The sequence below is a fragment of the Phaseolus vulgaris genome, chromosome 6 (assembly GCF_000499845.2).
Source record: "Phaseolus vulgaris cultivar G19833 chromosome 6, P. vulgaris v2.0, whole genome shotgun sequence".
Classification (NCBI taxonomy): domain Eukaryota; kingdom Viridiplantae; phylum Streptophyta; class Magnoliopsida; order Fabales; family Fabaceae; genus Phaseolus; species Phaseolus vulgaris.
Window position 1 is genome coordinate 21,007,604 of NC_023754.2, and position 27,723 is coordinate 21,035,326.

General features: G+C 32.6%; 4 protein-coding genes across 4 annotated transcripts; 1 reads left to right on the forward strand and 3 right to left on the reverse strand.

Annotated features, from left to right (window-relative positions):
* Positions 1 to 786: 786 nt before the first annotated feature.
* LOC137831774 (probable transcription factor At3g04930) lies at positions 787 to 4,198 on the reverse strand. Its single transcript, XM_068639583.1, has one exon. The coding sequence runs from the start codon at positions 2,374 to 2,376 to the stop codon at positions 1,147 to 1,149; it is 1,230 nt and encodes a 409-aa protein (XP_068495684.1). The 5' UTR covers positions 2,377 to 4,198; the 3' UTR covers positions 787 to 1,146.
* A 564-nt stretch (positions 4,199 to 4,762) lies between these two features.
* On the reverse strand, positions 4,763 to 6,722 carry LOC137831776 (small ribosomal subunit protein eS24z). Its single transcript, XM_068639585.1, has 5 exons — positions 6,515 to 6,722; positions 6,039 to 6,080; positions 5,713 to 5,883; positions 5,111 to 5,197; positions 4,763 to 5,028 (listed from the first exon to the last, which is right to left on the reverse strand). Exons 1-5 carry the CDS (start codon positions 6,584 to 6,586, stop codon positions 4,987 to 4,989), a joined length of 414 nt encoding a protein of 137 aa, XP_068495686.1. The 5' UTR covers positions 6,587 to 6,722; the 3' UTR covers positions 4,763 to 4,986.
* Positions 6,723 to 7,776: 1,054 nt separating this feature from the next.
* LOC137831777 (FLUCTUATING-LIGHT-ACCLIMATION protein 1, chloroplastic) lies at positions 7,777 to 14,653 on the forward strand. Its single transcript, XM_068639586.1, has 6 exons — positions 7,777 to 8,566; positions 10,240 to 10,342; positions 11,297 to 11,352; positions 12,315 to 12,479; positions 14,073 to 14,186; positions 14,267 to 14,653. The coding sequence occupies exons 1-6, from the start codon at positions 7,952 to 7,954 to the stop codon at positions 14,357 to 14,359; spliced, it is 1,146 nt and encodes a 381-aa protein (XP_068495687.1). The 5' UTR covers positions 7,777 to 7,951; the 3' UTR covers positions 14,360 to 14,653.
* Positions 14,654 to 17,377: 2,724 nt separating this feature from the next.
* On the reverse strand, positions 17,378 to 20,954 carry LOC137831765 (probable serine/threonine-protein kinase WNK9). The gene is made up of 7 exons (XM_068639573.1): positions 20,501 to 20,954; positions 20,378 to 20,415; positions 19,992 to 20,219; positions 19,656 to 19,876; positions 19,291 to 19,448; positions 18,777 to 19,206; positions 17,378 to 18,678 (listed from the first exon to the last, which is right to left on the reverse strand). The coding sequence occupies exons 1-7, from the start codon at positions 20,573 to 20,575 to the stop codon at positions 17,618 to 17,620; spliced, it is 2,211 nt and encodes a 736-aa protein (XP_068495674.1). The 5' UTR covers positions 20,576 to 20,954; the 3' UTR covers positions 17,378 to 17,617.
* Between the last annotated feature and the right edge of the window lie 6,769 nt (positions 20,955 to 27,723).

Here is a 27,723-nt window from a genome sequence, read left to right on the forward strand (position 1 = left end):
TACTTGAAACCTAAAAGAATATATATATATATATATATATATATATATATCATAATTTATTATTTAAATATATTTTAATAATAAAGATAAATTTATAAATTTATATTTTACATATTTTAAAAAAATTATAAATTTCTTTCCACCTATTACATCACTTTATCATCTTTCAATCCAATAATCTCTCATTCTCTCTAATCCTCACAAATCCACTTTATCATCTTTCAATCCAATAATCTCTCATTCTCTCTAATCCTCACAAATCCAATTTCTTCCATCCAAACGGACCCTTAATATTTTATTCTCATATTTTAAGATAATTTTTTTATATAATTCAGCAACTTAAATTTTATAATGCATGAGCATATTTTAAACTTATGATCTGCTATTACATGTAGAAATACCCTAATTATTAAAATGATCAATAATTATGGATTTCAAACTCCAAATTGACAGATTATAGCAGTTGGAGGGATTGATTTGATGATTTGGCCCAAAAATAACTGAACATTCAATAACTACAGCCAGAAACGATCGTTGTTGGTGATCAGAGATACAAACAGACCCCATATGAGACGGGTTCTGCATCCAAGATTCAAAGAGCTTCCAGCTCCAATCATATATGAATAGACAATTCCACTACGGTTGAATTGGAGAAATGGTTTGCGACACACATTGTTTTGTTGTTATTCAAGAATTGGCACAGAACATGGTAGAATCTCTTTCAGATATTAAAATGCCATATTTGACAATCCATGGAATACGAAAGGAAGATGAAATGAGAGCGTGGAAACCATAATAAGAAGGCACTAGATTTGCATCTTTTACAACATAGAATGGTTCAAAGCCATCACTCCGCACCAATTATTTGAATCTGTTCTGTACATGTATTGAGAGGATTGAAAATGAAGGAACATAAAAACGACTAAAATTTAAGACATTTTATTTTAATTGACAAATGCTCTACCGAATCAGCGAAAAATAAAACACTAGTTAACACTTACTCACTACTTACTAGCTAAGTGCTAAGCTATGAGTATGAAGCAAATTACGAGGCAAATCTTGGTGTGATGAAGTGAAGATGAAGAGGAGAACTCCAATCACTCACTACAAAAAGGAAACGAAGAACAAAGTAAAAGGCGTGCTTGCTCAGCCTCCTCCTCCACCTCCTCCACTGGACCGCAACTCCTCCATGGTGGCCTTGATCTGATCCTGCACCAGCTCCAACCGCTTCGAGTACACCTCCAACTCCAATATCTGTTGCTTCCTCCATTTCTCATCCACCAATTCTCCACCACCATAACTTAAATTCATCGAAGCCAAAGGGTTTAAATTCAACGAACCTCTTCCCCCAAACGCTCCCCCTCCCATCGCTCCCATCAACTCCCTCAACACCGGTGACAAACAACTCCTCACGGTCTCCTCAATCAAACTCGGTATGTTTTTGCTATAACCACTGTTACAATTGTTAATAGTAGTAGCAGTAGCAGCAGCAGCAGTAGTGTTAGTAGCGGTAGCAGTAGGAGTACCCGTAGCTGTAGCATTGCTAGTACAATTATGATCTCTGTTCGACGCCGATCCATCGATTGACTCCACTTTCACCGCCGATCGAGGTCTGGAGCGTTTCGGTGTTTTTTTCTCCGCCGAATTCCTGGAAATCGTTTCGTTCTTGTGAATTACAGGGCTAAAATTAAGGTTAGGGTGGGGGCTAGGGTTAGGGTTGGCGCAAGGGTTGATTTCGTCGTCGTCCAAGGAATTTTCGCCGATTGGAGCCACGCTGGTCCAGATCTTGCGAGAGATTTCGAAGGTGGCTTGATCGTGCGCGCTCTTGAAGGAGAATTCCTTGCCGGAGCCAATCTTGTTGACGACGTTTCGGTACTTCTTCTTCAGCCTTCGGATCTTCTCCACCAGCTGGTTCTTGTTGAAATCGAGTTGGAGCTTCGACTTTATTTGGTCGTAGAACAGAGCGGTGTCGTTGTGGTGAGAGGATCCTCGCTGAGAGGTGTAGTCCAGGAACCCTTGCAGTAGCTCGATCTCGTCCTCGTCGGTCCACAGCCGCTGGAACAGCCGCCGCGAGTCGTCCAGCGGCTTCTTCTCCTCGATTGTCTCCAAGCGCCGCCTCTTCGGATCGGAAGAGTCGCCGATAACGATGGTGGTGGCGGTGGACGTCGAGAGTGGAGCGGCTCCGCCGTTTGAGATGGCGGAACCGGGTACGGCGACGGTGACGGCGAGAGCGGTGGATGGTGAGCGCTCGTTTTCTTCATCGTCGGCGGCCAAAACGTCGTCGTCTTCTTCGAACTCTTCGTCCTCCTGAGACTCGTCGTCGTCGTCGTCCATGTCTTCTTCGCGGAAAACGGCATCGTGGTGCTGAGATGCCATTGATAGAAAGTAGAGAGAGAGAGAGAGAGAGAGAGAGAGAGAGAGAGAGAGGTTTGGTTCGTGGTTAGGCCAAGGAAGAGTGGGCTGAGTCACGGGTTTTGGTTTATGGTTTCACTCACTCACTCTCACCCATGGTTTGGTTTGGTTGGGTGATGGTAAAAGGGAATCCGAAGGGTGGTTTTGGTTTTTAGTTTAGTTTAGGTAGCCTAGTGGACCAAGTGACCAACCAACCCCCTACATCATTTTTCTATTCCCTATTTCCATTTTACAAGGAATCTACTTTCTTCTTTTCCCACAAACGCAACCAAATTCATTTCTTTTTCTATTATTCATTTCCCTTCAACCAAATACTCCAATTCTTCTTTTTTATTTAACAACTTAATATTTACATAGTTTCGCACCTGCTGATTAATTTCATTCATATTTCATAATTAAAAACTTCGTGGAAGTCAAAAATTAATTTCATCAAATAACTTATTAAGAAGAACAAAATATTCATTGCAAATGTTAAAAAAAAAAACAGAAGATATGTTTTAACAGTATTTTTAACAGAAGATATGTATATTCAATAAAATAGTATTTTTAACATTTCGTCAGACTTTTAGAAAAAAAAATCTGCTAGACTGTTAGACTTTTAGAAAATAAAAATCTGTTAGACTTAACCACGTATACAATCTATATTCTAATTAAAACTTTTAATGATAAAAATGCTATTTATGTTATCTTTGTTTTAATCCTTTTTTTAAAGATGAATGTGCGCACAGCAGAGAGAAAAAATTCCTAAGCAACTTTTTTTTGCCTAATATAACTTGCAATACTGTTTATTTATTTTTTATGTTTAATTAAAAGCAAAATTTATTTAAATTTATTTAAAAAAATTACTTTTATGTTCATAAAAATTTATCATGATGCGGCATCGTATAAACCAGCTGGTGGTTAAAATCTCCATACTCACTGATTTCATTCATTTCACGTTTGTTTTCAATTGAGAATTACTAACCGAAGAGAAATAATTACTTTGACGTGTGTCATTTGTTTTACCTACTGCTGTTTTGTTTTCATGCCTTCATTTTCATTAGATGGAAACAAATTTGTACCATGCATCTTGAGGGCACATTATAGAATCGTAAACATCATTTAAGTTTTATATTTTATTTTGAACAAATACAGATAGTCGAATAATTTTGAATTAACAGTTCAAAAATCAAACTTTCATTGTCATTTTAAAATATTCAACAGTAGATTATATACTTTTAATAGATCTATATAGCATGTGTTGTAAAAACAATTAAGGCATTTGTTGGCAAAACTCGTAAATATTATACCAACCAAACATGCCTTTGATCCATAATTGTATTCCCTATTACACCAAGGAAGACTTCAAAGAAATAAAAAGAAAAACGTGTAACACACTCAGCAATTTTGGCCTTCATAAATTACAAAAATAAATTTAAATTAGTTTTAAACCCAATTGAATTATCAAACTTCGGTTTATATACACAGATTCTTTCCATTAATTTTGTTTGATAAAGAGAGCTGCTGAATATTAAATTTTATCCTAACAAAATTATTTTACAAATTCTGTGCGTCCTCTTGATAGAGATATTGAGTGGAACCTACTTTATACTTTCCAAAGAGAGATATGATGATAAAACTGTCATGCGTATGACAATATCCTTTTCACCACTTCAACACAGTATAACATTCATCTCCATAAAGACTATTTTCTTTTGTTTAATATTGTTTTCCTATTTCAAATACATGTTATATGCTTACTAATACATTCGACAATAGTTCCATTAACATATGCGGTTCGTACGAATATCATTCTTCGATTGTAGTATATTAAATATAATACAATCAACGGATACGAAAAGACATTAATCAAACCAAACATAAAATTACAAACTGACGAAAAAAAACAATTATAAAAAATAAAATTTCCATACGTTTTTGTCATTTAACTCGGAAGCTACGACCAAATCAGCATGAAACCTTCAAACTCATCTATAAAACTGTATTAACTCTGGACAAATTTACTTTGATAAATGGGGATGAAACCCAACAAATTAATAGAACCTGGGAACGTTTAACCAAAACTCTGGCAGGCGGAGAAATCTATATCTAGCTTCAACCCCCGTATGCAGAAAAAGAACGGCATAGGGATTTTTTTTCTATAAATGCGCATATGGAATGGAAATTAGTCAGCAGCCTATGCTCAACAACATGAAATTAAACAAGGTGTCTGTACCTAAACATATTATAGCCAAAACATGATGTTGCGTGGTTTTGTACTTTTCTTTCTACACTTGGGTGGTTTTGTTTTCTTTCTACTCTTCAGTTATTAAAAGGTAAACCTAGAACTAAGAAATAAAACACTACCTCATTTAAATTTACCAAATATTTGAAAGCAAAGGAAAGTTAAACATGAGCTCTCAAAATTGTTCAATGATAGTACTCAACATCTGAAGTTATAAGCAAAACATAAAACAAGGATCAACACTTGTACCAAAACATCTCTCATTCTATAATTCTAGCATAAGATAAAATAACTATTACAAAGCACCGAAACCAATATAACCTTAGAATCGAAATAAGTTGTCTCAATTCCTATTTCTTCTTTCCAGCCTTGGCAGCATCAGAAGCCTTTGTCTGCACAAACAAAAAATGCCATATTGTATCATTTAATCAAGCAAATAATAATGCAACATTTTATAATTTCATACAAAATTACCTTCTTTACTCCTCGAATCTTCTTTGCTCTGTTTTTCCTCTCCTTCAGTTGTTTCCTTGACTTTTCTATCTTAGTGTCAAGACCATTCTGTAAAAGATATATTTTAGTTTGTTAGCACAAGAAGCAACTGCTGCCGGACAAGCATTCTAAAAAAATTCATTGGGCAGAGAAAACAAAATGACAGATGCCAAGATTTTAAATGTAGATAACACTTAAGTTGCAAAATGAACCTAACGAAATCAATTTATCGTTAAAGAATGAATACAGCCACCAGAACCAACCAAAGTATATCCAATGATTTCTATGGAAAATTATCACCAATCTTTATGCTCCCAAAAAACTAGTTTAAATAATTAATTCTAAAACTAGTTTATGCTCCCAATAATGAATTTAGAGTGTCAAAACTGCATTTGCAGTAAAATGCCTTCAACGGGAAGAGGAAAAGTGACTGAAACAAGAGATAGCAAAAATGTATAAAAAAGCAGTAACAACCATATTGCAATGAGTGGAGTAGTACTACAACAAAATAAGATCATAAAACACAACATATTCCATCTTATAATAAAATTCAGGTGAGATTATTGCATCATTTGTTGACTCACCCTGATAAGCCTGTACTTGGGCTCGTACTTCTTGGCATTGTCGACTGAATCATAAATCAAACCAAAACCAGTAGATTTTCCACCACCAAAATGTGTTCGGAATTTGAAGACGAATACAGTGTTAGGGTCTTTGACTTCGTACATTCTAGCAAGTTTCTCCTTGAGTTCAGCCTACATTCCACAACCGACACAACAAATTTATTCAACAATTGTAATTGTCAGTCAATAACAACTAAAATATACAATTGCTAGCATTAAAAATTTACGGTTCCTGAACTCCTACATAAATTAATTAAAAAATAATTTAAAAAATCGATCAAAGGTACCTTGGAAACATTTGCCCTCCCTGGATGAAGTACATCAACAACCTGCAACACAAATATGTGCATATAGAAGGATTAGAGGTGCCGACGCTACGAATCACAGCCGCTTCAATTAAGGAAATAACCTCCAAACTCAACAAACACTAGACGAATAAGAAAACAGGACCATCTACTCTACAGTCATACAAATGTGGAAATCACACTACTCCTTGCAGTTTTTCAGATCAAGAAAGCTCATACAATAGGCAATTAAACAAAAGCCTTTCCTCTAAACACGTGATTCAATTAAATAATACACTATTATCACAAAAACACATCCAATCAGTCAGATTCAAAGGGCGAATGATTGCAATCCTTACTGATATGCAAACAACAACAAAAAACAGAAAAAGAAACAAACAAGACTTGAAAATGCATTTCAAACAATGATTTCCATTTGCAGATTCGTATCGGAAAAAAGAAGGGCACGGAACACTCACAAACTGCTTCCTGGAGAGGAGCCTGTTTGTCATGAACTTGCGGGTTCTGATTGTAACAGCCTTGTCCGCCATGCCGTTAAGTGAAGTGTGCCACCAAAGAACTTCTCACAGATGCGGTTACAGGGACACAGCAGCTCCACAACACGCAACACTGAAGAGACACAGAACGAAACCCTAACCCTTTTATAACTCTAGGGTTTAGATCGTCAACGGGCTGGGCTTTTAGAGCGGATTAGTAACACGGGTTTTTTTTAGTTATTGGGCTTTAGTTATTGAAATTTAAAATCTTCAATAGCTTTTTAAAATTTGTAGGCTTTTGCTTCCTGCACCTTATTGTAAAGTGTAAATAATTTTTTTAAAATTTCTTATAAATGGTCAAACTTTAACCAAACACATTAAGATAATAGTTTTATGATTTTTTATTTTTTTTCAACCAAATCTAGTTAAACCTACTTATTTCTTTGTGCATAAGGTAAAAAAACTCTTAACATTTATATATTTTGTTATATTTTGTTTTTTCGTCTAAAATATTGAAAAAAAAAGATAGAGTAATAATTACAGATAAAATATTATTTTATTATTACAATACTTCATTTTTTTTACCCGTTAGGTTAATGATCAACTAATGCACTCATAATCAGTCATTTTGGCTAAACTTAAAATAAATATATAAGAAACAATTTTTTAAAATCTTTTTACAAAATATATAAGATTTGCTCATTTAAAAAAAAACAGAAAACTGTTTTTTTTTTAAATAAGCAGATTTTCCAAACATATAAAAACTGGAAACCTGCTTATTCTATTAAAAAAATTGAAAAAAAAGAAACAAACTCATACCATGTTTTTATCCAAATTAATAAAAAAAATCATATTTTCTTTTAGAAAAATTCACCAAGCATAACATAAAAAAAAAATTCAAATATGTATCATAAAAAAATCCAAACGGAACAAAGAATCATCATCATCATTCATAACTTGAATTGCATAACCAATACAATTGACGAAATTGATGATGATTTTCTTCTAATAAATTTTTTTGGTTTGAAGGTTTACCTTTAAATTAAAAATAATAATTAATAATTTTAATAAAACACAAATTATTTAAACTATTCTTAAATAATAGTTAAAACACTATTATAACTTGGTCAACCACATATTCAAGTCATTATAGTGATTAAAACCAATTAACAGACTCATTATTATAAACATAATTCCATAACAGAATAATTCTTATATCAAAATTATGCAATAAGGATTGAGCCAGGTGGAGTGATAAATGGCAGAATTAGGGTGAAAAGGACAGAGATTTTGGTGCCTACATGGCCACACAAATCCCAATTCTTCATTTCTTCTGGTTCCAACGCAACACACATATCTTCTTCACCTTCTTCCCCTCTTCACTGCAAAAATAATCGTATCGTGTTTCAATTCAATTCCATGACCATGCCATTAACCCTCTTACTCCAGCCCAATCCCTCCCACTTCAAATCCACCCATTTGCCTTCTCTTCCACCTCGCACAAACCTCCATAACCTCGCTCCAATACCCCACTCAAAACGCCGCGTTTCCACCCTCACCGTCAAATGTCTCTCGTCGCGCAACCCTCAGAAGGTGTATAGTTCGCAATCGGCGTGGGAGGTTCTCGCCACCACACTGTCCAACACGTTGAAGGCGCTGAAGAAACCGGCAATAGCCGCGCTCTTGGCGGGGCTGCTATTAATGTACGATCCAAATTCCGCATTCGCGGCATCTGGAGGAAGAATGGGAGGAAGGTCGTTTTCTTCCTCTTCCTCGAGTTCTTCGTCGAGGAGTTATTCAGTGCCGAGGACTTCAGGGTCAGGGTTCTCCTATTCGGCGCCGTATTACGCGCCTTCTCCGTTTGGTGGGGTTTATGTGGGCCCCGCCGTGGGGGTGGGAGTGGGAGCGGGTTCGAGTTTCTTTTTTATCTTGGTGGGGTTTTTGGCCTTTGTTTTGGTTTCTGGTTTTCTTTCGGATCGCTCCGAGGGTAGTGTGCTCACTGCTGCTGACAAAACCACCGTGTTAAAGCTTCAGGTTTGCAGACTTAACTTTTAGTTTACTTTAGTCTTTATCTTTCTTGCTTCCTGGTTTCAGCTTTGCGTCATGTTTTTTGCATCCGTGCTGTGGTTTTGAGCCTGAAATTTGAACAGCTGGGCTTACTTTTTGAACCAAAGGTTTCACACTTTTTTGTTGTTGTTGTTGTTGTTTTGATTGGGTTTAGAGGGCGTATTTGTTGGCGACTTGTTAACTGCCGATGTTACTGTGCTAGTTTATTTAGTCTTGGTTCTGAAGGTTTTTGTGAATTTGGATGGAAGTGGTTTTCTTTTAGGTTGGGTTGTTCGGGATGAGATTGAACAGCTCAGAGATACATTTGTTATGCTGAGATGAAACATTAAGCTCCTAAGTATGGTGTTAGTATTTGCACTCACTGTTGGTTTGGGTAGAGGGGCTTGGTCCATAGGGAGGGTTTCCTGCTTTGGCGCTTAGCAGTGCTGCGAGAGATTAATCTCTCACCTACAGGATGGGAGGAAGGTTCAAGAGACAAGGAAAGCCTCGTAAGACTGATAGTGGTTGAATAAAATTAGATGCATGTTAAGAATAATTCAAAAGGAAACAATAATTAGGTTACTCGGACGGTTGTTGGAGATAATGATTGGAAAGTATTAGTAAGGCCAAGGGAGTACAGAGGGTCACATAGCTGATATGTTACATTTTATGGCAAATATGAAAGGAATGAAAGAGGGCAGTGTTCCAAGGGAAACAAATTGACCCTCTAAACTGTACAATGAAATCTGTTTATATTGTAATGCACTGCATCCTTCAAGTTGCTGAGAGGGATAGGTGAAGTCTAATGCCTAACATAGCATTGGGAAGTTTTGGATGAGTGAAATGGATACATTGAAGTAAGCTGTGAATCTGTATCAGAAGTTGTGGCACTCAAGAAGGTGTTGCAGATTACAGTTGATCAATGAGTAAAGAAACTAATTCACGTGTCTTTTTTCAGATATTGAGAAGAATAGTAAAATGTCCCGACATTGCACTATTAAAAGGAAACATCAAAGGGGTAAAAATATCATGAATTAGACAATCTATCGAGAAAGTTTCAAATTATGCAATTGTTTTTCTAGTTGTTGATGGTCTACCCGGACGGAATGACCTCCCTGAATGTACCCTTCCTTGTGGATTGAATGAATTGTTCTTTTGATCGCTAATAATCAAAATAAGGGTAACACTTATCAAGTATGAAGACTTTGATGTGGATATTATTTCACTTTGTATTTTATTATTTATTATTTATTACATATTACTTGCTGCCACTGAGTAAAATACCATGCTCAAGCTTCAATCATGGTCATGTTTTTCAGATAAATATCCGTGCCTCCCTTTTTAGTTTCTTCCTGGTTGATTGCTGGCATTAGCATAAAGCCATGAACCATTTTTGCTACATGCTCTTCCAATAAGTTGTTACTACTACTGTTACTTATCTAAAAGTTATGATTTGTTACCATGTTTTCTCTCACTAATGCATATACTGTTCATTTAGATTTATGATCCAAAGGTTCGGGTGCCAAGGTTTGTGCCATTTTAATGGGGTTTAAAGTCTTGTTTGTCAGCTAGCATTGTCCAGCACACACTCTTTCTCATTTTTTTTATTGGTTAAATCTCTGGTGAATGCCAAATGTTCAATGGGGGTGTTGTTCTTTTAGGTCGGATTGTTGGGGATGGGTCGCACACTTCAAAAGGATCTGAATAGGATTGCAGAAGTTGCTGATACATCAACTTCAGAAGGGCTGCATTATGTGTTGACAGGTGAAGTTGCTAAATATGAGATTTTTCAGTCACTTGTTTATTGTCTATTTTTCATCACATCTTTTTTCTTCTAAGGTTAGCCAAACATGTGAACATGTTTATTATTTTCAAATTTGCTATTTTGTGCAACAAACATTGAAGGATTGAGGATTTATTTTGGTTAACGATAGTGCATTGTGATATTTGTGTTCTGGTTTCTGAGGGCTTCAAGTTATAGACTTCCGCATAATCCTGGTAAAAGTAGTTTATTGGATGATATTCTATCCACGATACCGATAGAATATATTTAATAAAAAGGGAAATCCTGGAGAATAATGTCAGATACATTGCATATTACTTTTAAGCCCCAGGGTATATACAACATAACACTTAGTTTCAAGCATTGCATGTATTGTATTCTTCAATTAATGTGTAAATATTAAGGTTTTCATTACACTTCCTCTCAAACTTTAGGATAAAGCTTATAGATTTAATTTAATATTGTTCAAAATCAGGAATAAATATTATACACTTAATGTATATTGATTTTATATTTGATTTTGAGGAAACTGAATATTCTCTAATCACGAGTTATTTTATGCAATATTTCTCTATAAATCAATTGTGCAGTGTCATTTAGACACACTGTTTCAACATCATATGTCCATGTCTTCTTTTTCATTTAACAAATATATACACTTTTGTCAACAGCGTGGATACATTGAATAAGTGATATATACATCAAAACTACTGTTGAGGAAACACAGAAATTCTTGAAATGGAATATTTACTTGAAATATCAAATTACTTATGACTGTTATAATAATGTAGCATAAAACAACTTGGCTTTGTATTCTACTTTCTTTTATAATTTACTTTGTTACTTGACTGTTATAATAATGTAGCATAAAACAACTTGGCTTTGTATTCTACTTTCTTTTATAACTTACTTTGTTACTTGACTTTCTGATACAGAGACAACCCTAGCTTTGCTTCGGCACCCTGATTACTGTATCTCAGCATACTCATCTGTAAGTGATTTTAGTCTTGTATCTTATGAGTCTTCTAGAATTGCATGTTTAAGTCAAAAACACTTATTTAGTCTTGGGAAGAAATAGGGATAAACAGCAATTACAAGATTGAACACCGCAGTACCTTGAGGGTCTGCCCTTTCCAGTAACAATTTTCTCTAAAAATGACAAGATCTCTTTTTATTATACATGTAAAACCTTCAATAATTGTAACTAACTAGGGGGTTATCTAACAATACCCCCCCAAAACATTCACCTCAACCTCGGGGTAGAGGACTATGTAAACGCCACAATCAGCTGTTAGCATAATTACTCCAGGGTCACATTGAAGTACAAAAAAATGTCTTTCTCTTTTTGTCTCATCAAGAGAGCAATGATAATGACAACTGTCTTTGTCATTTATTACTTATGTAATCTCCACGACTATCAATTGAAACATATAGCTGGGTTAAAGACTCAGTCAAGTTAATTCAAAATTCTTCTTATTTCTCACATTAGTTTCCCTTGAAGCACAAAATTGAGCCATGGCCCAGCGTCTGGCGAATTGACACCTTTTGATATTGCTCCTCCTCCATCCCTATAATTTCTTGAATAACATCAACAGTACCACCAAACATAGCAACTGTACTGCCTTTCCACTGTTGCTGCTGCTGTACTAATTGGACTCTCATTCTGCTTTTATATTTCGTCAACTCATCTTATACATCCCAACAAGAAATCAAAATAGGGTGGGTTCGGTAAGTTGTTCATCTGTAATTCACCTTGTGATGTGGCCAGCAACCCTCAATCTCATGAATTGCACCCAGTCTTATACAAAACCCTCACATTCTTTCAACCAAATTATGTCAAAAGTATCACCGACATTATTGTGGAGAATCCACATCAAATTGGCAGCACCTTCATGTGTACTCAGCAGAAACTACTGATTTTTACTGGGTTATCTAACATTGACACTTGTGTAGGTGGACGTAAAGCGGGGTATTGAAGATGGGGAGAAACGTTTTAATCAACTTTCGATTGAAGAGCGGGAAAAGTTTGATGAAGAGACACTGGTCAATGTTAATAATATAAAGAGACAAAGCACAAGAAGCCAGAGAGCGAATGGGTTCAGCAATGAATACATCGTGGTATGACTTTTGTTTTCACGTAACTTCCTTATTTTTTGTTTTTAATAAGCTGTATTCCCCACATGCATTTTTTGTTGTCAACAGAAAACAAATATTACTAGAGTACTGAGGGTACTCTATCCCTAACAAACAGTGCAATAATAGGAAACGAACAAATTGCAATTTAAATATCTCAAGTTTCGTACTAAGATTTCAGGCACTAATTTGATTAAAGACCACGTTTTTCAATTCCTGCATGAATTTTACTGCTCCATATATTCACGATACACTTACAAGTAACTTAATAAGTAAGGATAGATAATGAAATCATATCATTACATATTACCTTGTGTTAGGTATAAAGTTGGGGGGGCTTCACCTTTGAGTTGACTACTGGTACATTTTAGGCACGTCTTACCTGTTTTAGCATCTTGGTTTAGTGTGGTGTCACTATTGACATCCATATCTAGAAGAAAACAGTCGAAAAGATGTTGAGAGTATTTGGCCTATGGGGCCCTGATGTAAGACAGAAAATTATAAAATCAGTCTGAACCAATTGAGAATCTTCTCATCCTTGTTACTCTTTCAAAACCTGTATTTCTAATGCGGTGGTTGGTAGACATTAGCACAATTGAATCTGTTGACCTTTGTCTTAAAGAATTAAATTGTTTTAACACGTTCTAATTGTAAGTGATGTATACCCGAATAAATTTGGATTTTTATATTTTTTTCTTTCTTTGCCTTTTCTTTTTCTTGATGTTGTTTGATTTTATCGATTCAGTTTGTGTCACCCAGAGCGGTTCCTGCTTCATTTATAACTCCGATGTTTGGTGCTTCTTTGTAAATGTAACAGATTACCTTCATCTGTTACTCTGCAGGCATATATCATCAATGTCCTAAATTCAATACGCATGTAACTAGAGTAAACTTTGTTAATCTGTTGTCATTTTTTGTTTGGCTTTGAAAATGTTAAATTTAAGCCCTGAGAATCTGTTAAAGGTAAATAGAAGAGACAAAAAAAATCATGTAGATTTTATAATTTTGTGTGAATTACGAGTTTTTGTTATTTCCAACTGGTTTGTTCAAGACCTTTATTCCTAAGGGTAAGAGGGTACTACTCAACCCAGAACTCGTCCAATCCAACCAATTACATTTGTGAGTCGGGTTGGATCATTGAGATTTTTTAATGTACCTAATTAGAATTGGATTAGGCAATGAATTCCTGAATTTTAAAATGATAAATCTAATCTAACCCAACTACATAATAAATGTTATAAAAATACATATTGCCTAAGATTTACCGTAGTTAAAACATTTTTGTGTTTTATCATGTAATATTGTTTATGTATTTGTCTTGTCTTCTAAAAAGTAAATTTAAAAATATTGAAAATATTTATTTTGAGGTATTCTCTTTGTTAAGTGATATTTTTTTTCTCTAAAATGGCTTGGGTTGGATTTAAGTAAAAAGAGCTAAACCTAGTTCAACCCAACTCATTTAATTGGGTTGAGTAAAAAACTAGATCAAATTTGATCCAATCTGAGAAGGGTGAAGACTGAAGGTTTTTCCACGAGGACAGTTCTTAAATTAATTTTTCTTCTAATTCATGTTGTCAGATAACAATCTTGGCAGCTGCTGAAGGAGAGCATAAACTTCCTAGCATCAATGGAAGTGGAAACTTGAAGGACGCTTTACAGAAACTTGGATCCATTCCATCGAGCAAATTATTGGTAAGATCAATGTTGCTCTGATAGTCCTTTCTAGACGTTGTTGGTTGAATGACGTCACTATGTGCTTGAATTACTTACAGGCAGTTGAGGTGTTATGGACACCCCAGAATGAGAACGATACTCTCTCAGAAAGGGAGTTACTTGAAGATTACCCACTTTTGCGGCCATTGTAGATTGTGATGATATGCTTGCCTTCTGCTTCAAGCCCTCTAGATCTATGAACTGAAACTGTGTTGTGATTGCATGGTTAGGGATCATCTCCAGGGTTGAGATATTCTCCTGCTACTCAATCTGCAAGGCAATTTTCAGCTCCAGCCAACGTCACTTACAAAGGTTTTAATATTAAATATTGATGGAATTAGTTGTAAAAATTACAAGTAGGATATACCCAAACAATATGTACAACAATATTATAGAGAATAATTTGATCACTGCAATTTAAAATAGGTGCCTTTTCTGTTTAGAAATTGCTCTGCTTTAAAATTTTGTGAACTTTTCCACAATTGTTACGTGCAAGACAATATAAAAATACATTCGTTAAAAAGTTTGGCAAGTTGTGATCATAGAATAGAATAAAACTTCTATGTTCATTTTGGTATTGGTGTAGACTGAATCCATTATCTGTTCATTTTGGTATTGGTGTAGACTGAATCCATTATCTGTTCATTTTGGTATTGGTGTAGACTAAATCCATTATCTGGTTGGATGAATTATTAGTTTTTGATCTCTATCTGACTTGCTCACATAAGCTCCATTTGCGAGCTACAAAGTTGGCTCACTTTTATAATGCATTTCAGTCATGACCGACATACTGCTCAATAATGAATCTGGAGACATTTATTGACTCCATGCCAACATCTCATAAAATCTAATGACTGTGATGATATCATGGATAAATTAAATATATTTTTTCACATCTTTTAAAGTAATTATTGAAAATTAATAATAATTATAGATGTCAATTATTGAATGAGAAACAACTTAAATTCAATAATATAAATAGTATGATACATAAAATCTTAAATAAAACATACTAATGAATAACACCAATGTCATTTAAAAGAAACCTTATAGTTATATCTCAGTAATCTTTCTTTCTCACTCTTTGATGATTTTTGTATATTATTTTATTTTATATTTTTTTGCTATGACCTTCATATGATTTTGACTAGTATTATCAATCAGTCAAGGGCCTATCATTTTCTGCTTTGTGATATTTGAATGCGTTCCATTGAATTATTTGAGTTTTCCCACATCGGGAGTCAAAAGTTGCAGGGACAAAGAAAATATAGAAAGAATAAAGAAAGAAAAATAAAACCGCCTTGAAATTTTACTATTTTACAAATTAATATTATAAACTTTTAATACTCTTAGTTAAATAGTTATGAATTTTTATTCTCAAAAATTTTTAGTAAAGAAATTTCAGATAAACATATTTTTAATTCAGAATAGTAAATTATTAACTCTATTCCTTTTAAAGTGGTGGGATTTTTAATTTTAATTTATCTATTGTTTTAATTATTTTTTCAATTATATTCTTATTTTTTACCTAAATTTAAAATGTGTGTATAAATACTCACATGTAAATATATAAATAAATGCTAACTTGAATAGATTATTTTTAGATTTAGAAAAATTTGTTTCCCGTATAAAAGTCATAAAGGATATTATTGTTCCTAATCTTACCTAAAAAAACAAAACATTTATTATTAACATTTTAACTCTTAAACTAATATGACAGTCAATATAGTGATATAACTATTAATTGATTTTATTTAGAATTGAATTAGTAAGAAATATTATTTAATTATGTAAATTAGTAATGATCAAGGTAATTTTGGAAATTTCAATAAAAAAATTCAAAATCAACGAAGAAGTTACTTGGTAAAAATATTCCTTAGTTTTTTTTTTATCAACAATAATAAATATATATAAAAAAACGAATCACTTCAAGTTACAACAACCTCCAAACCCATCAAGAAAAAGCACCCACCACTCTAAAAATCTAAATATCATTAAATAATCAAACCCTAATATCTAATTGTATAAATGTTTACATGTGATGGGAACAATTTATGTAGCAAAGAATGTGTTTTTAATCTCTATCGAATCTAAAAATTGGTTGAATTAATGGCAATCATACTATAAAACATGATTAGTCTCTAGTTAGTAAATTTGAAAACCCCATGACAAGACAAAAAAAAATAGTTTTAGAGCATTTCAAACGAGAGTTATTTTACAAGAGTTTTTTATTAACATTTTTTTAATTGCAAATGTAAATATCATAAAATTAAATACCGTTATTTATAAAAACAACTGTTAATTTTTGAAGAACTCGTATTTACGAAAATCTCGTTTATTAATAAGCAACTCACGAGCAACTCTCGTTGGAAATATTATAAATAGATTTTGCTATATATTACAATTATTAAGAAACTCAATGTTTTTAACTAGACTAACTTCTTTAATAGGATGATTTAGTTACAAATATTTTGCTATAATTAGGTTTTATTTATGATCTAAATCTGAGCAGTAATTCTTTGTATGAGTCTCTTTCTATCACAGTAACATTTTTTAAGAAAAAGGAAGAAAATGATCCAAATAGCAAACCTCCTGAAAAACGATTTCTTGAGTTCAATAAATTGTTTTACTTTTCAAACAAGTGCATCATCATTCATGATTGAGAAGAAATAAAGCAAATGGCAAAGAAAAAAAAAGTTTCAGAAACCATTCCATTGGCCAACACCAGTGGGAACTCACACTCCAAATAATATGGACAAACCAATCTCGAGAAAAAAGTAATAAATAATTTATTACAATGTCCTTTGTCAATGTACCTTTAGTCCCTTCAATTCCATACACATGAAAACTCAATCACGTCATTCAAATTCTAATTTTAGACAAATGTGTGTATATAACGCAGAGCAACAACTAATACTCATTATTCAGTTTATCTGCTTGAAATCTAGAAACAACCATGAGGTTTTGAATTTGCTCAATGTTTAGGAATGAACGTAATAAAGGGTAATTGACTAACAAATGAACAGTCACCAATTTGGGTTGAATTTCCACGCGCATTAAGTTTAAGGTGGAATTTGACCCTGTTTGCACACCCAATTATTGTGGTTCTATTTAGAAAAACAAAATGTAAGCAATTGTAGTATTTGTTTCTATTCGAAGACTTCACAAAATTGCATCGACTTTGACCAATTGGTATTATACTCAGTATCTCCTCAGCAAATCAACGACAACAAAATCTGTCATATGCAAATATAGGACACTGTAATGCATATTGACAAGTTTGTAAGAAAATGTTTTTGTATCTTTGTGGGGAAACTGAAATTCCAAGAAAAGAAAATGGTGTTGCAATCATATAGCCTCTAGGATTGTATGTACATAATGCACAAAAGAATTCAAGGATTGTCATAAAATTATATATCCACAGCATCAACGGGAAGGGAAACTGTTCTGTATGGAGTGTCTCGAAGCGACCCTGTGAAGAAACTCTTTGCAGCAACCATACCTTCTTTGTGAGAAAATGTCACCTCATAATTTTGGGGCATTCGGATGTCCAAATTGGAGTGGCTCTTTTGGACTTCAGAATGGCAACTGGAATCATAATCCCAGAAATTACACAAGGGTTTCAAGTGAATCCCATTTTTCACTCCATTTACTGTTTCTGTCAATGGTAGAATAATGCCTTGTTCTGTTTTGTGCTCTTTGTTACTAGAATGTGAAGATTTAGCTACTACACCAAACATTTTATCCCTAAGATCTCTTGACTCCATTTGGTGTTTTGCTTTGAGCCATCTCAATTCTTGTTGAGCCTCGTTCTCATATTCACTCCCGGAGCCAAGACATAAACTGATAGTAGACAAATAATTCCCAGATAAACTTCTAGGGGGGTTTCCTGGATCATGTGCAAACTTGTTTTCCAAAACACCATTTCCTTTGTCTTCTGCTAATACTGATTTATCTAATTGTTGATATTGCTCATTGGAAAGGCTTTGATCAGACTCTACTGAACTCAGTTCACAACTTTCTTGATGATTCCATAGCTCCTGATACTGCTGACAGTCCGGTTGGTTTGATTCGATAGGTGTGTCTCCTCTAACGTGATTGTCATACTCAGATGGGTAGGTTACCTCCTCGAATCGTCCATGCATTGAAGTACATCCATGCCTACAGCATTGAGGAAGCTGCGAGTTCTTTCCAACTTGATTATGTGAATGAAAATCCATAACATTGCCACCGGAAGTATCATTGGACACACAATTGTGACAAAAAAAATTATTTACAAAATGGTTAGTTTCTTCAATTCCTGGTCCTGGCTTCCATTCAGGTACCAAGGAAGCAATTTCCCCATCTATCATATCAGCTATGCTGGTAACATCTTGATCAGTAATGTCGAGTTCTGCTACCATTTCAGTTGCTACACTTAATGCTGTGTCCATCTCTATGTCAAATGGGAAATAAATATTTCGAATATGTCCTGCCATATAAATAAATCAAATTATCAATCTCAAATTCCATCCTAAAATATACAAGTTATGGCATAAAGTACCAAAACAATAAAGGCAACATTCCAACCTTCTTTGTCTGCAATTCTTAGTCTCAAAAAAATTCCACCATCATCCTTCTTCTTTCCTTTGATGCTTATGCCAACATCTTCGCAGGCTTCATCATCATGGCACTTGAAAAGCTCAATTCCATTTGGTTCAATCTCAGCTGGATGAGAAATCCAGTCTCCTTCATATTCAAAGCAATTTGAGTATTCAGTACTCATGTTACTATAGCTCCGGTGAAGATTAAGAAATGGTTGATGGATAAGAGGACCCAAGCCATCGAATGCTCCACTCTCCACAGACCCCAAATCATACTCGTAATCATCAATCTGAAGAAAAGGATCATCTAGAAGCTCCCTTGCAGAGAGCCTTAGAGACACCGTTGCCACGCATTTCTCAACAAATTGTCGCACTTCTGGGTCCTTTACTTTATACAAGGCTTCCGGTTTCTTCCCCTGGAAATGTAAAATGCGATTCATATCTTGCCACTCCTGAAAAAATTGCTTACTTAACAGAAAAGAGAGAGAAAACAATCTTACAGAAATAACTTTCTTGTAGATTTGTGCTGGATGACTACATTCACTATAAGGATATTCAAATGTGACCATTTCTAACACACACATTCCAAAGGAATATATGTCAACTAATTCGTTATAGGACTCTTCATAAACTTCTGGTGCCATGAACTCGGGTGTTCCTGTGGAAATACAGACGTGACAGATAAAACTCTAATTAGAATTGCTGATCCTAAATCATTCCCTAATTATCTTAACAACACCAGCCAACCGTGGGTTTTATGTTACTGCCATTTTTCAAAAGTTGGCATCCATGAACTGAACTAATTGGAGTTAGAATTGGCCAGGTTTTTCTTGTTAGCTTCTTATATGATATGAAATAGACATACCTACACAATGAGCAGCATGAGACTTGCGGAGAATTGCTGCCAACCCAAGATCCCCAATTTTAACTTCCCCTTGGTTCCCATTGATAAAAATATTATCACATTTTAGATCTCTATGGATCACAGGTGGATCATGGCTATGAAGATAGTGAAGCCCTCTCAGGATCTGTCTACACCAGTGCTTCACTGCCCTAATGTTAACTCTTTTGTGCTTTTGTCTATACCTATTGTGATAAATAAAAGAATAAAAGAATAGTACAAGTTCTCAAAAGCACAAAAAAGAATCAAATACATGTAATGTAGAGGAAGGGTAAAAGGCTGAAAATGGAGGGAACTCACTGCCTAAGGGTGCCAGAAGTGAACATTTCAGTCACAAAGTTGATATTCCTATTAGCAGTGTCGACCCAAGACGTGTAAAACTTCATTATGTTTCTGTGCTTCAGCGTCTTGAGAAGATGAATTTCACAGTAAAGCCTTTCAAGATCTTCAGGGCTCTGCAGAAAATCATACAATTTGACTTGGTTCCAAGCAACTTCAATCCCTTGATACTCATCAAATGCTCTATATCTGAATCAATCGAAAATCGAAGTAAATGAACAAAATATCAAATGCCCAGTTCAACAAAGCCACAGAAAGATCCTCAGAAGTGGCCCAAACCAAACAACAACCAAAAAAAATTGAAAATTTGAGAAAGATAAGAAATGGGAAGTCTGAAATATTCATACACTGTCTTGGAAGCTCCTTTGCCAAGGATTTCATTGTACTGAAACAAAAAACAAAAAAATGATGAAAAAGTGAAGGGATAATAAGAGAAAAAGGAGAGAATAGAAGAAAAAGAGTATAGTTACTCTGCCGTATCTGCCAGTTGGATCAACTTCGACGAACTCCGAAGAGGCAGAAGAATCTGTTTGAAGTTCATTCATTTCTTATTCTTTATGATTTTCTCTATTTTTCTTTCTCTCTTATCGTTACATTTCTTCCCTTCTTCTACTCCAGAGCCTCAAAACAAAATTTTCCTCCATTTATCTCTCAACCAATCTATAATAATACTAACGTATTTATTGACTTTTAAATTATTTTTCTTTATTATTTTAATAATTAATAACAACAATACTACATAACAATTCATACAACAATAATAAAAATAAACTACTCCATCACGAAAAATAACTCTAAACGTACCAATTTATTTTCTTGTATTAATAATAATAATAATAAACTTATTATTATTATTATTATTGAGGATTGAGACATGACAGAAGAGCAACTTTAGATTGCCATACGTTTGACGGTTTAGATTATGGAGCCACCCACCCCGACGGGACATTATTTATATTTATAAAATAAAAATCTTTTTCTTTTCTTTTTTTTCTATAAAATCCACGTCTATAACATTTAACGTTATTTGACCCAACATAATTTTCCCAATCAAAAAGTTTACTTTATCAAATATTAAACGTAATTGTATATTTAAGATTTTAATTATCATTTAAGGTATAATTCCACTTTTTTATTTTTTTATTTCCTGACTATACATAATTATGACTTCCTCTCACAAAATATACCAGTTACGGAGTTTATTTTATTTAATTTATTCCCTAAAATATGAAGAAAGAAAAAATCAAAATAACATTTTGAAAAATTATATATTCTTTAAACAGCTGATAAATTGAAATATACTTATTTACTTATTCGATTATAATTAAAAGGAAATATTTATGTTAATTATAGCTATTTTGCCATGTCTCTATTAATCACACAAAACCAAAAAACAGAAGAGATTTAAGATTTAAATTTTTTTACTGAATAGAGTGTGTACGTTTTCAATGTGTTATGTTTTTGAAAGGTGGAATGAAATTTATTTATGTTTTTTCTTTTTTAGAAAATAAATTTAAAATTTAATTCAATCTTATAAAATTTAGTTTAATATTATATTAAAAATAAATTGTAGGTTTAACTTAAACTCTAAAATCAATTTACAAAATGAGACTTGGCACACAAAATTTGAAGTAATCGAACGGCCAAAAATAAGAATGTGCCTGACAGTGTGACATTTCTTTATAAGTATTAAAAGTCAAAACAAAAGTAATAATAATTGATGATAATATTTTCACCCTTTCGGCCCAGAGCCATTTATTCACTCATAGTAAATTAAATAACTCATTTAAACAATAATTAATGTTTTTGCTGAAGAGGAAATAAACACATTGAGTCAAAGAAAAATTTATGAAAAAAAAAAGAAAAGAAAAATTAAATGTTATTAAATAAAATAAAAAACTATGAGTAAGAAAAATAAAATAAGTATTTATATATTTCTCACAGAAGACTAACAGAGTACAATTAATAGTACTTTTGGAAAAGTCTATACAAATGTCATCACGGGGATGTGATATCTTGATACTCATAAAAAAAAAAAATCAAAATAATAATATTTTAATAATATATTATTATATTATTAAAATAGATTACGAAGTAGAAGTATTTTTTTCAATAAGTGTCAAAATATTATTTGTCGTCATCAACATATTAAATAGACCTGGTTTTTCCCTAAAAAAATACTATATATATTAAAACTAAGTTGTAGTATCTTATATTTTGAGTATTATAAACAAACCATAAAAAAATTGTGTATAATTACTATTAAGTTGTTATTATCAGTGATAATAAATGATATTATTGTTATGTTACATTGAAGAAGAAGTTGTGTGATGAGATTAGTTGATGAGAAGGCAAAGAGTGGCATTAACAGGTAAGGAATGAAAAGGTATTGTGTGAGAATGTGGGAATTTGGTATAAATCAAACAGAAACATCAGAAAAGAGAAGGTATTGTGTTTTGTTTGGGTGAAAGAAGAAGTGAGAAGTGTAAAATGGAGTTGTGTTGTGTTTGGAGGTTAGGGTGCACTGATTTGAAGGCACAGCACATTGCACACACAAATGTGATCCTATCCTATGCCCTTTTCATCAACTTTCTCCATTTCTACTCTGTCAATTATTAAACTACTCATCAACCACCCAACACAATAATAATAATAATAATTTTTTGTTTGTATGATCTGGAAATACTTCCTCCTATTCGTTTTAAATGAGATTTTTATAAAGCAGGAGGTAATAAATGTTATCATAAATGTGTGTATTTTAGTTTAATTGATTGTGACCAACCTATTTGTAAAACCGTAAGCAGATATTGCGAAAGAAACAGAAAAATAATTTGTAAACTCACATTGTTTTCTCCTGTTATTACAGAAATATGGAGAACATTATTAAAGAAATATCAAATTCAGTTTTGAAAGTGCAACATCAAAGTTAATTTAGTTGTGAAGATAATTATATTTCTGGGTTATATTTGGGTATTTACTCTTTTAAGAGTAACTTACTAGTTCTGATCCTTACGGATAGTGATTGTTCACGCATCGGAAAATCAATTTTATTTGTATTTTAAAACCTCAATTACTCATAGTTAATCATTCTTATTAATTTAACATTAAATATAGTTTAATTATCATAAAACATACTTAATTAAAAAATTTATCTTAAATGACCAAAATATATTTAACTATATTGTACATATCATCTTGGATGTTTCATGTTCAAGACATTGTGTAGTATAATAATAATAATAAGTATGGATATTTAGTTTTTATGGGCTTAGTATTAAACTTTTAGGTTTGGTTAAGTTAATATATAGAATCTAACTTTCAGTTAAATGACAAATGTAAGAATTTTAGTGAAATAATTAGTTATTATCATCTCTAGTTTATAAAAGTTCCTTAAAAAGTATTTATGAAAAAGTAAAGAGATTTTTTTCATTTTAAATTACGTTTTCTTTTTTTTATTCTCTCGTTCTCAAAAATTAAAATTCATAATTTGACTCAAACTGATAAGTAAGTTTTGTCGTAAAAGAATCAATTTTCACGTTGTTCATTTATAGCTAGCTATCGTTGAAAATTGGAATCCAAACCCCAGTTTTGTCCTTATGGACCATCCATTCACACTGTTTGAATAAATTTATCTATAAAAACGTCACGAGAGAAGGAAATTAAAAAAGAAATACTTATTTTAGTCAAAAGTACAAATTAAAAATACTTTTAAAATTTTTATAAATGATCGACAATAAATTAATTTAAACTTCTTGAAAAATATTTTTTCCAATAAATGTTTATAAAAAGTGATCAACAAAATCAATTCTAATTTGAGTTGTCTTAATATACTTTTCAAAGTACAGTCAAATATGGTTTATTGTATGAAATATCACTTCACAAGAATGTGTAGAATATATACGAGAAAATCATGTAGCTGATTTCATATAATAGTATAAAATTATTATTATTATTATTACGTAACACTTGTTTAAGGGAAATGATTTTTCTTTTAACTTTGGTAATGGAATTGGTGCAAGATTATAAGACCCTGTTTGGAATAAAGTACGTAGAAGAAAATGAATTATGAAAAGGAAATTAAATACGGAAAGTGTACCTAAAAGATGTGCTTTACAAGTAAGCCAAAGTGTCCAATATGAGATATTAGAATCACGATGAAACCATTTGTGAAATGCATCTGCATCTTTATCCAAAACTCTCATACTCGCTCATAAAATCACTTCCGCCAAACTTATCTCTTTTATATCTTATCAACTAAGTTTAATTTTAGATTCTTAACTCCTATCATTTTAGTTGATAAGTTGTATGTGAGTTTTAACTAATCTTATCTTAATTGATAAGTTGAGTCTGAGTTTTACCTAATAATCTTATCTATATTTTCATAACTGATACTAAAAGCACTAATACCATATTAACCTTTATATCATAAAAAATAATAATAAGTAGAATATTTAAGGGATATTTAACTTTTACCCAGAACTAAATATAACATAACACATATACATAAAATTAAAGTAATTCTCTAATCTTACATCTTACACGAGTGTGTCCATTCCTACTTCTCATTATCCATAACATTATATCCCTACTTGTGTTATGGTCCTACTAATAGACCCACCAACTCAATCAACAACAAAAATTATCAAATGGTTGACACAAAAAACAAAACATATCGTCAAAGAGATAAAACAAAACACACTATCAATATGTTATATGTCAGTTAGTAGTATGAGAGACTCTAATATCACATTAATCTCTATTGAATATATTTGTACGTGAATATTAATATTCGTGAATGGTATGATATAAAATTCTAATACAACATAAAGAACTGAATTTAAATTTAATTTATTCTCATAAAATTGTTTTATAAATTGAGAATTAACTTTATATATATTGTAAATTGAGTTTATATCTAGTTGATACGAAATATAGGATATAAGGTTTAAGGTTTTGTCTAGATGTGTTTAGAAACTTCTTTTTGGCCAAAAGCATTAAAGGGAGGGGAAGTGCATTTAAAACGTTGATTACTTGATGCCCACCTCACCTCTAGGGTTTGGGGGTACGTTAGGTTTTATCCACTCCAAAACCATGCATGCATAGTGATTCCCTGATTGGCTCTCCCAAATGCAAAAAGCCAAATAGGGCTCCCAAAAGCACCTAAGCTTGCTTTTAATATTTTGGGAACATTTCATTTATTGGGTGCTTTAGATTGTGGAACGCTCAATACGCATCGCATCACATTTGGTGAATTTTTGTGGAAAAGTTTGTGTTGGGCTAGTTGCTACCTTTTTAATCATTATTATTGGCCTAAAGATAAGGATGCAACTTTTTTTGCCCTCCACTTCTAGATATCATCTTTAGGATAGTGCCTTTCTTTATTCCACGTAGAAAACTTTGCCCTTTTTTAGTATTCAACTCAAGAACCCTCTTTTAATCAGTGGTGCATCATGCTTCCCAAGAAAATCCTCTTCAATTCAAACATCTCCACCAATCTCTTTCATGGATTTCTAAATAAATGCATATTATTCCTAATTAAAGAAAAGCGCATCAATTTAAATTTGTTAGAAGTTGTACATGTACTCAGTACTTGTGTGTACCAACAAAAGCTTTTTTAGTTCTTCAAAAGCTCTACAAGCAAAAGAAAAATAAAGAAAGATTCTGCGACCTGCTCTTAGAGCAATACTTTTGCGACCAAACATTATCTATAACTACAAACGATTAAAGTTTAATCCGATAATGGTTTCAGATTCTAAGATCTTTCAAAGAAAGAGATATACGTATGTATAACTCCACCATATGTACAAAATCTTTCATTAATTACAATATTATTAACTTGCTAAATCGTGTTGAGTATTTTACACTTTATATTTTACAAATATACGTAAAAAATAGATAAAGGGACACAGATAACAACAATCAATATTCTAATTACCATATACCAAATTTTAACTTAAGTGTATTTTTAATCAGCTCCTCCATTACGTGTGCAAGTAGCAACCTTCTAGGTTTTACAACTTTCTTAGTTTCTAAAACAATTTTTTTAGGGTTTAGGGTTTCGCATAAACAATATCGGATTTGCAAAATAAAATCATAGTGGCTGATAAAAAGAAACATTTTTTTTAAAAGTCAATCTTGTAACTGGATAATAGTTACGTATGCAGGTAAGTTGATGAACTTAAAAACTTGTGTGGATAGGATAACTTGAGCCTTTAAATAGATGAGAAAAGAGACATTCTAGGACAATTTTTTTAAAAGAACTTTATGAGAGAAAATTAATAAAACAATGAAATGGGTTGTTTTAGAAATTAAAATTGATTTGTGCACAATTTAAATTATTTGAAAATTATTTCAAGCAAATGAACTAATTTTAACTTTTTATTGGGAGAAACTTGTAAAAAAAGGTCTTAGTGTATACTTTTTAAAGCTTACATTTATAAACTCTCCAATGCGTCTCGAGGAGTCTGTCATATTGGAGCAATAAAAATGAGAAATGCAAATCCGTGTGTATCAATTAATCAATATACGGGCCAAGGCTTAGATGTTGGGCTTCTAAGTTTACAAGGAGGCTATTTTGTTTTGCACCCCCATATTTTTCTTTTCCACCTTTCTAAATATGAAATCTTCACTTTAAAAAATTCACTTCCAATTTATGTAATTTGAAATTATTTTTTGCACATAAAAAAGTTTCTAAGTTGTGTGTTTATAGCTTATGAAGCCCAGACACGAATACGGGTACGGATACGACACGGACACGAAAATACGGCTAAATTGAAAATTATAGGACACGAGACACGGCTATGTATAAATTTATTTTATAGAATTTGTTTTTCAAATTATATTTTTTTAAGGGAAAAATATATTATTTATTCTTAATTTCCTTTTTTATTTCTGGATTTTTTTAAGATTTTTATATTTTTTTTATTAAATGATTTGTTTAAGATTTTATGATTTTATTTGAGATTTTAGTTAAGATTTTATGTGAAATGAGAGTTTTATTTGAGATTCTAGTTAATATTTTCTGAAATAAGATTTTTATTTGAGATTTTAGTTAAGATTTTCTGTGAAATGAGAGTTTTATTTGAGATTTTAGTTAAGATTTTATGTGAAATAAAGGTTTACAGAGTGAACCGCGTCCCTCCAGCGTGTCCAAGGAGTGGATCGTGTATCCTCCGACGTGTTCTGAAAGAAGGTCGTATCTGGCCCATACAGTTGCGTCCGACACCGTGTCGTGCACGCACCCACCGCGTATCCACATTGCCGACGTGTCGGAAGCACAAACAGCTCGATTTTGGACGCATCCAAGCTTCACAATTTATAACTAAAAATAACTTTATATATCTCATAACGATACTCTAATTATCATCAAATGACTAATCAATAAACTTTTATTACAAAAGACTATTCATGAGTCATAAATGATTATCACAAGATCAACAAATCAGATTCTAAAAGGTTTATAAATACAAACTCTCGCACTCTATTCAATACACTTATACTTACCACATCGTATAAGAACATTGTGTAATCTAAAAAGAAAAACTAACTTCCACCTTGTAGTACCCAACTCCGCAATATTCAAACGTAGACTAAGTTACCTCTGAATAATTAGATATCTGTTACAGATTTGGTTGCAATTGATAATGGAAAGCCTTGATAATTAACTCATTTAATCCAACCTTGATAATTAACT

Excerpts from the sequence above, each read along its gene's own strand:
- LOC137831776 (XM_068639585.1), bottom strand. The coding sequence starts at position 6,586 with ATGGCGGACAAGGCTGTTACAATCAGAACCCGCAAGTTCATGACAAAC. Across the intron at positions 6,081-6,514 it reads TCCTCTCCAGGAAGCAGTTT|GTTGTTGATGTACTTCATCC; the intron begins GTGAGTGTTCCG and ends TTTGTGTTGCAG. Across the intron at positions 5,884-6,038 it reads GGAGGGCAAATGTTTCCAAG|GCTGAACTCAAGGAGAAACT; the intron begins GTACCTTTGATC and ends TGTGGAATGTAG.
- LOC137831765 (XM_068639573.1), bottom strand. The coding sequence starts at position 20,575 with ATGAATGAACTTCAAACAGATTCTTCTGCCTCTTCGGAGTTCGTCGAA. Across the intron at positions 20,220-20,377 it reads AAAGGAGCTTCCAAGACAGT|ATATAGAGCATTTGATGAGT; the intron begins GTATGAATATTT and ends CGATTGATTCAG. Across the intron at positions 19,207-19,290 it reads TCTACAAGAAAGTTATTTCT|GGGAAGAAACCGGAAGCCTT; the intron begins GTAAGATTGTTT and ends TTACATTTCCAG.
- LOC137831777 (XM_068639586.1), top strand. The coding sequence starts at position 7,952 with ATGACCATGCCATTAACCCTCTTACTCCAGCCCAATCCCTCCCACTTC. Across the intron at positions 11,353-12,314 it reads GTATCTCAGCATACTCATCT|GTGGACGTAAAGCGGGGTAT; the intron begins GTAAGTGATTTT and ends ACACTTGTGTAG. Across the intron at positions 14,187-14,266 it reads TTCCATCGAGCAAATTATTG|GCAGTTGAGGTGTTATGGAC; the intron begins GTAAGATCAATG and ends AATTACTTACAG.
- LOC137831774 (XM_068639583.1), bottom strand. The coding sequence starts at position 2,376 with ATGGCATCTCAGCACCACGATGCCGTTTTCCGCGAAGAAGACATGGAC.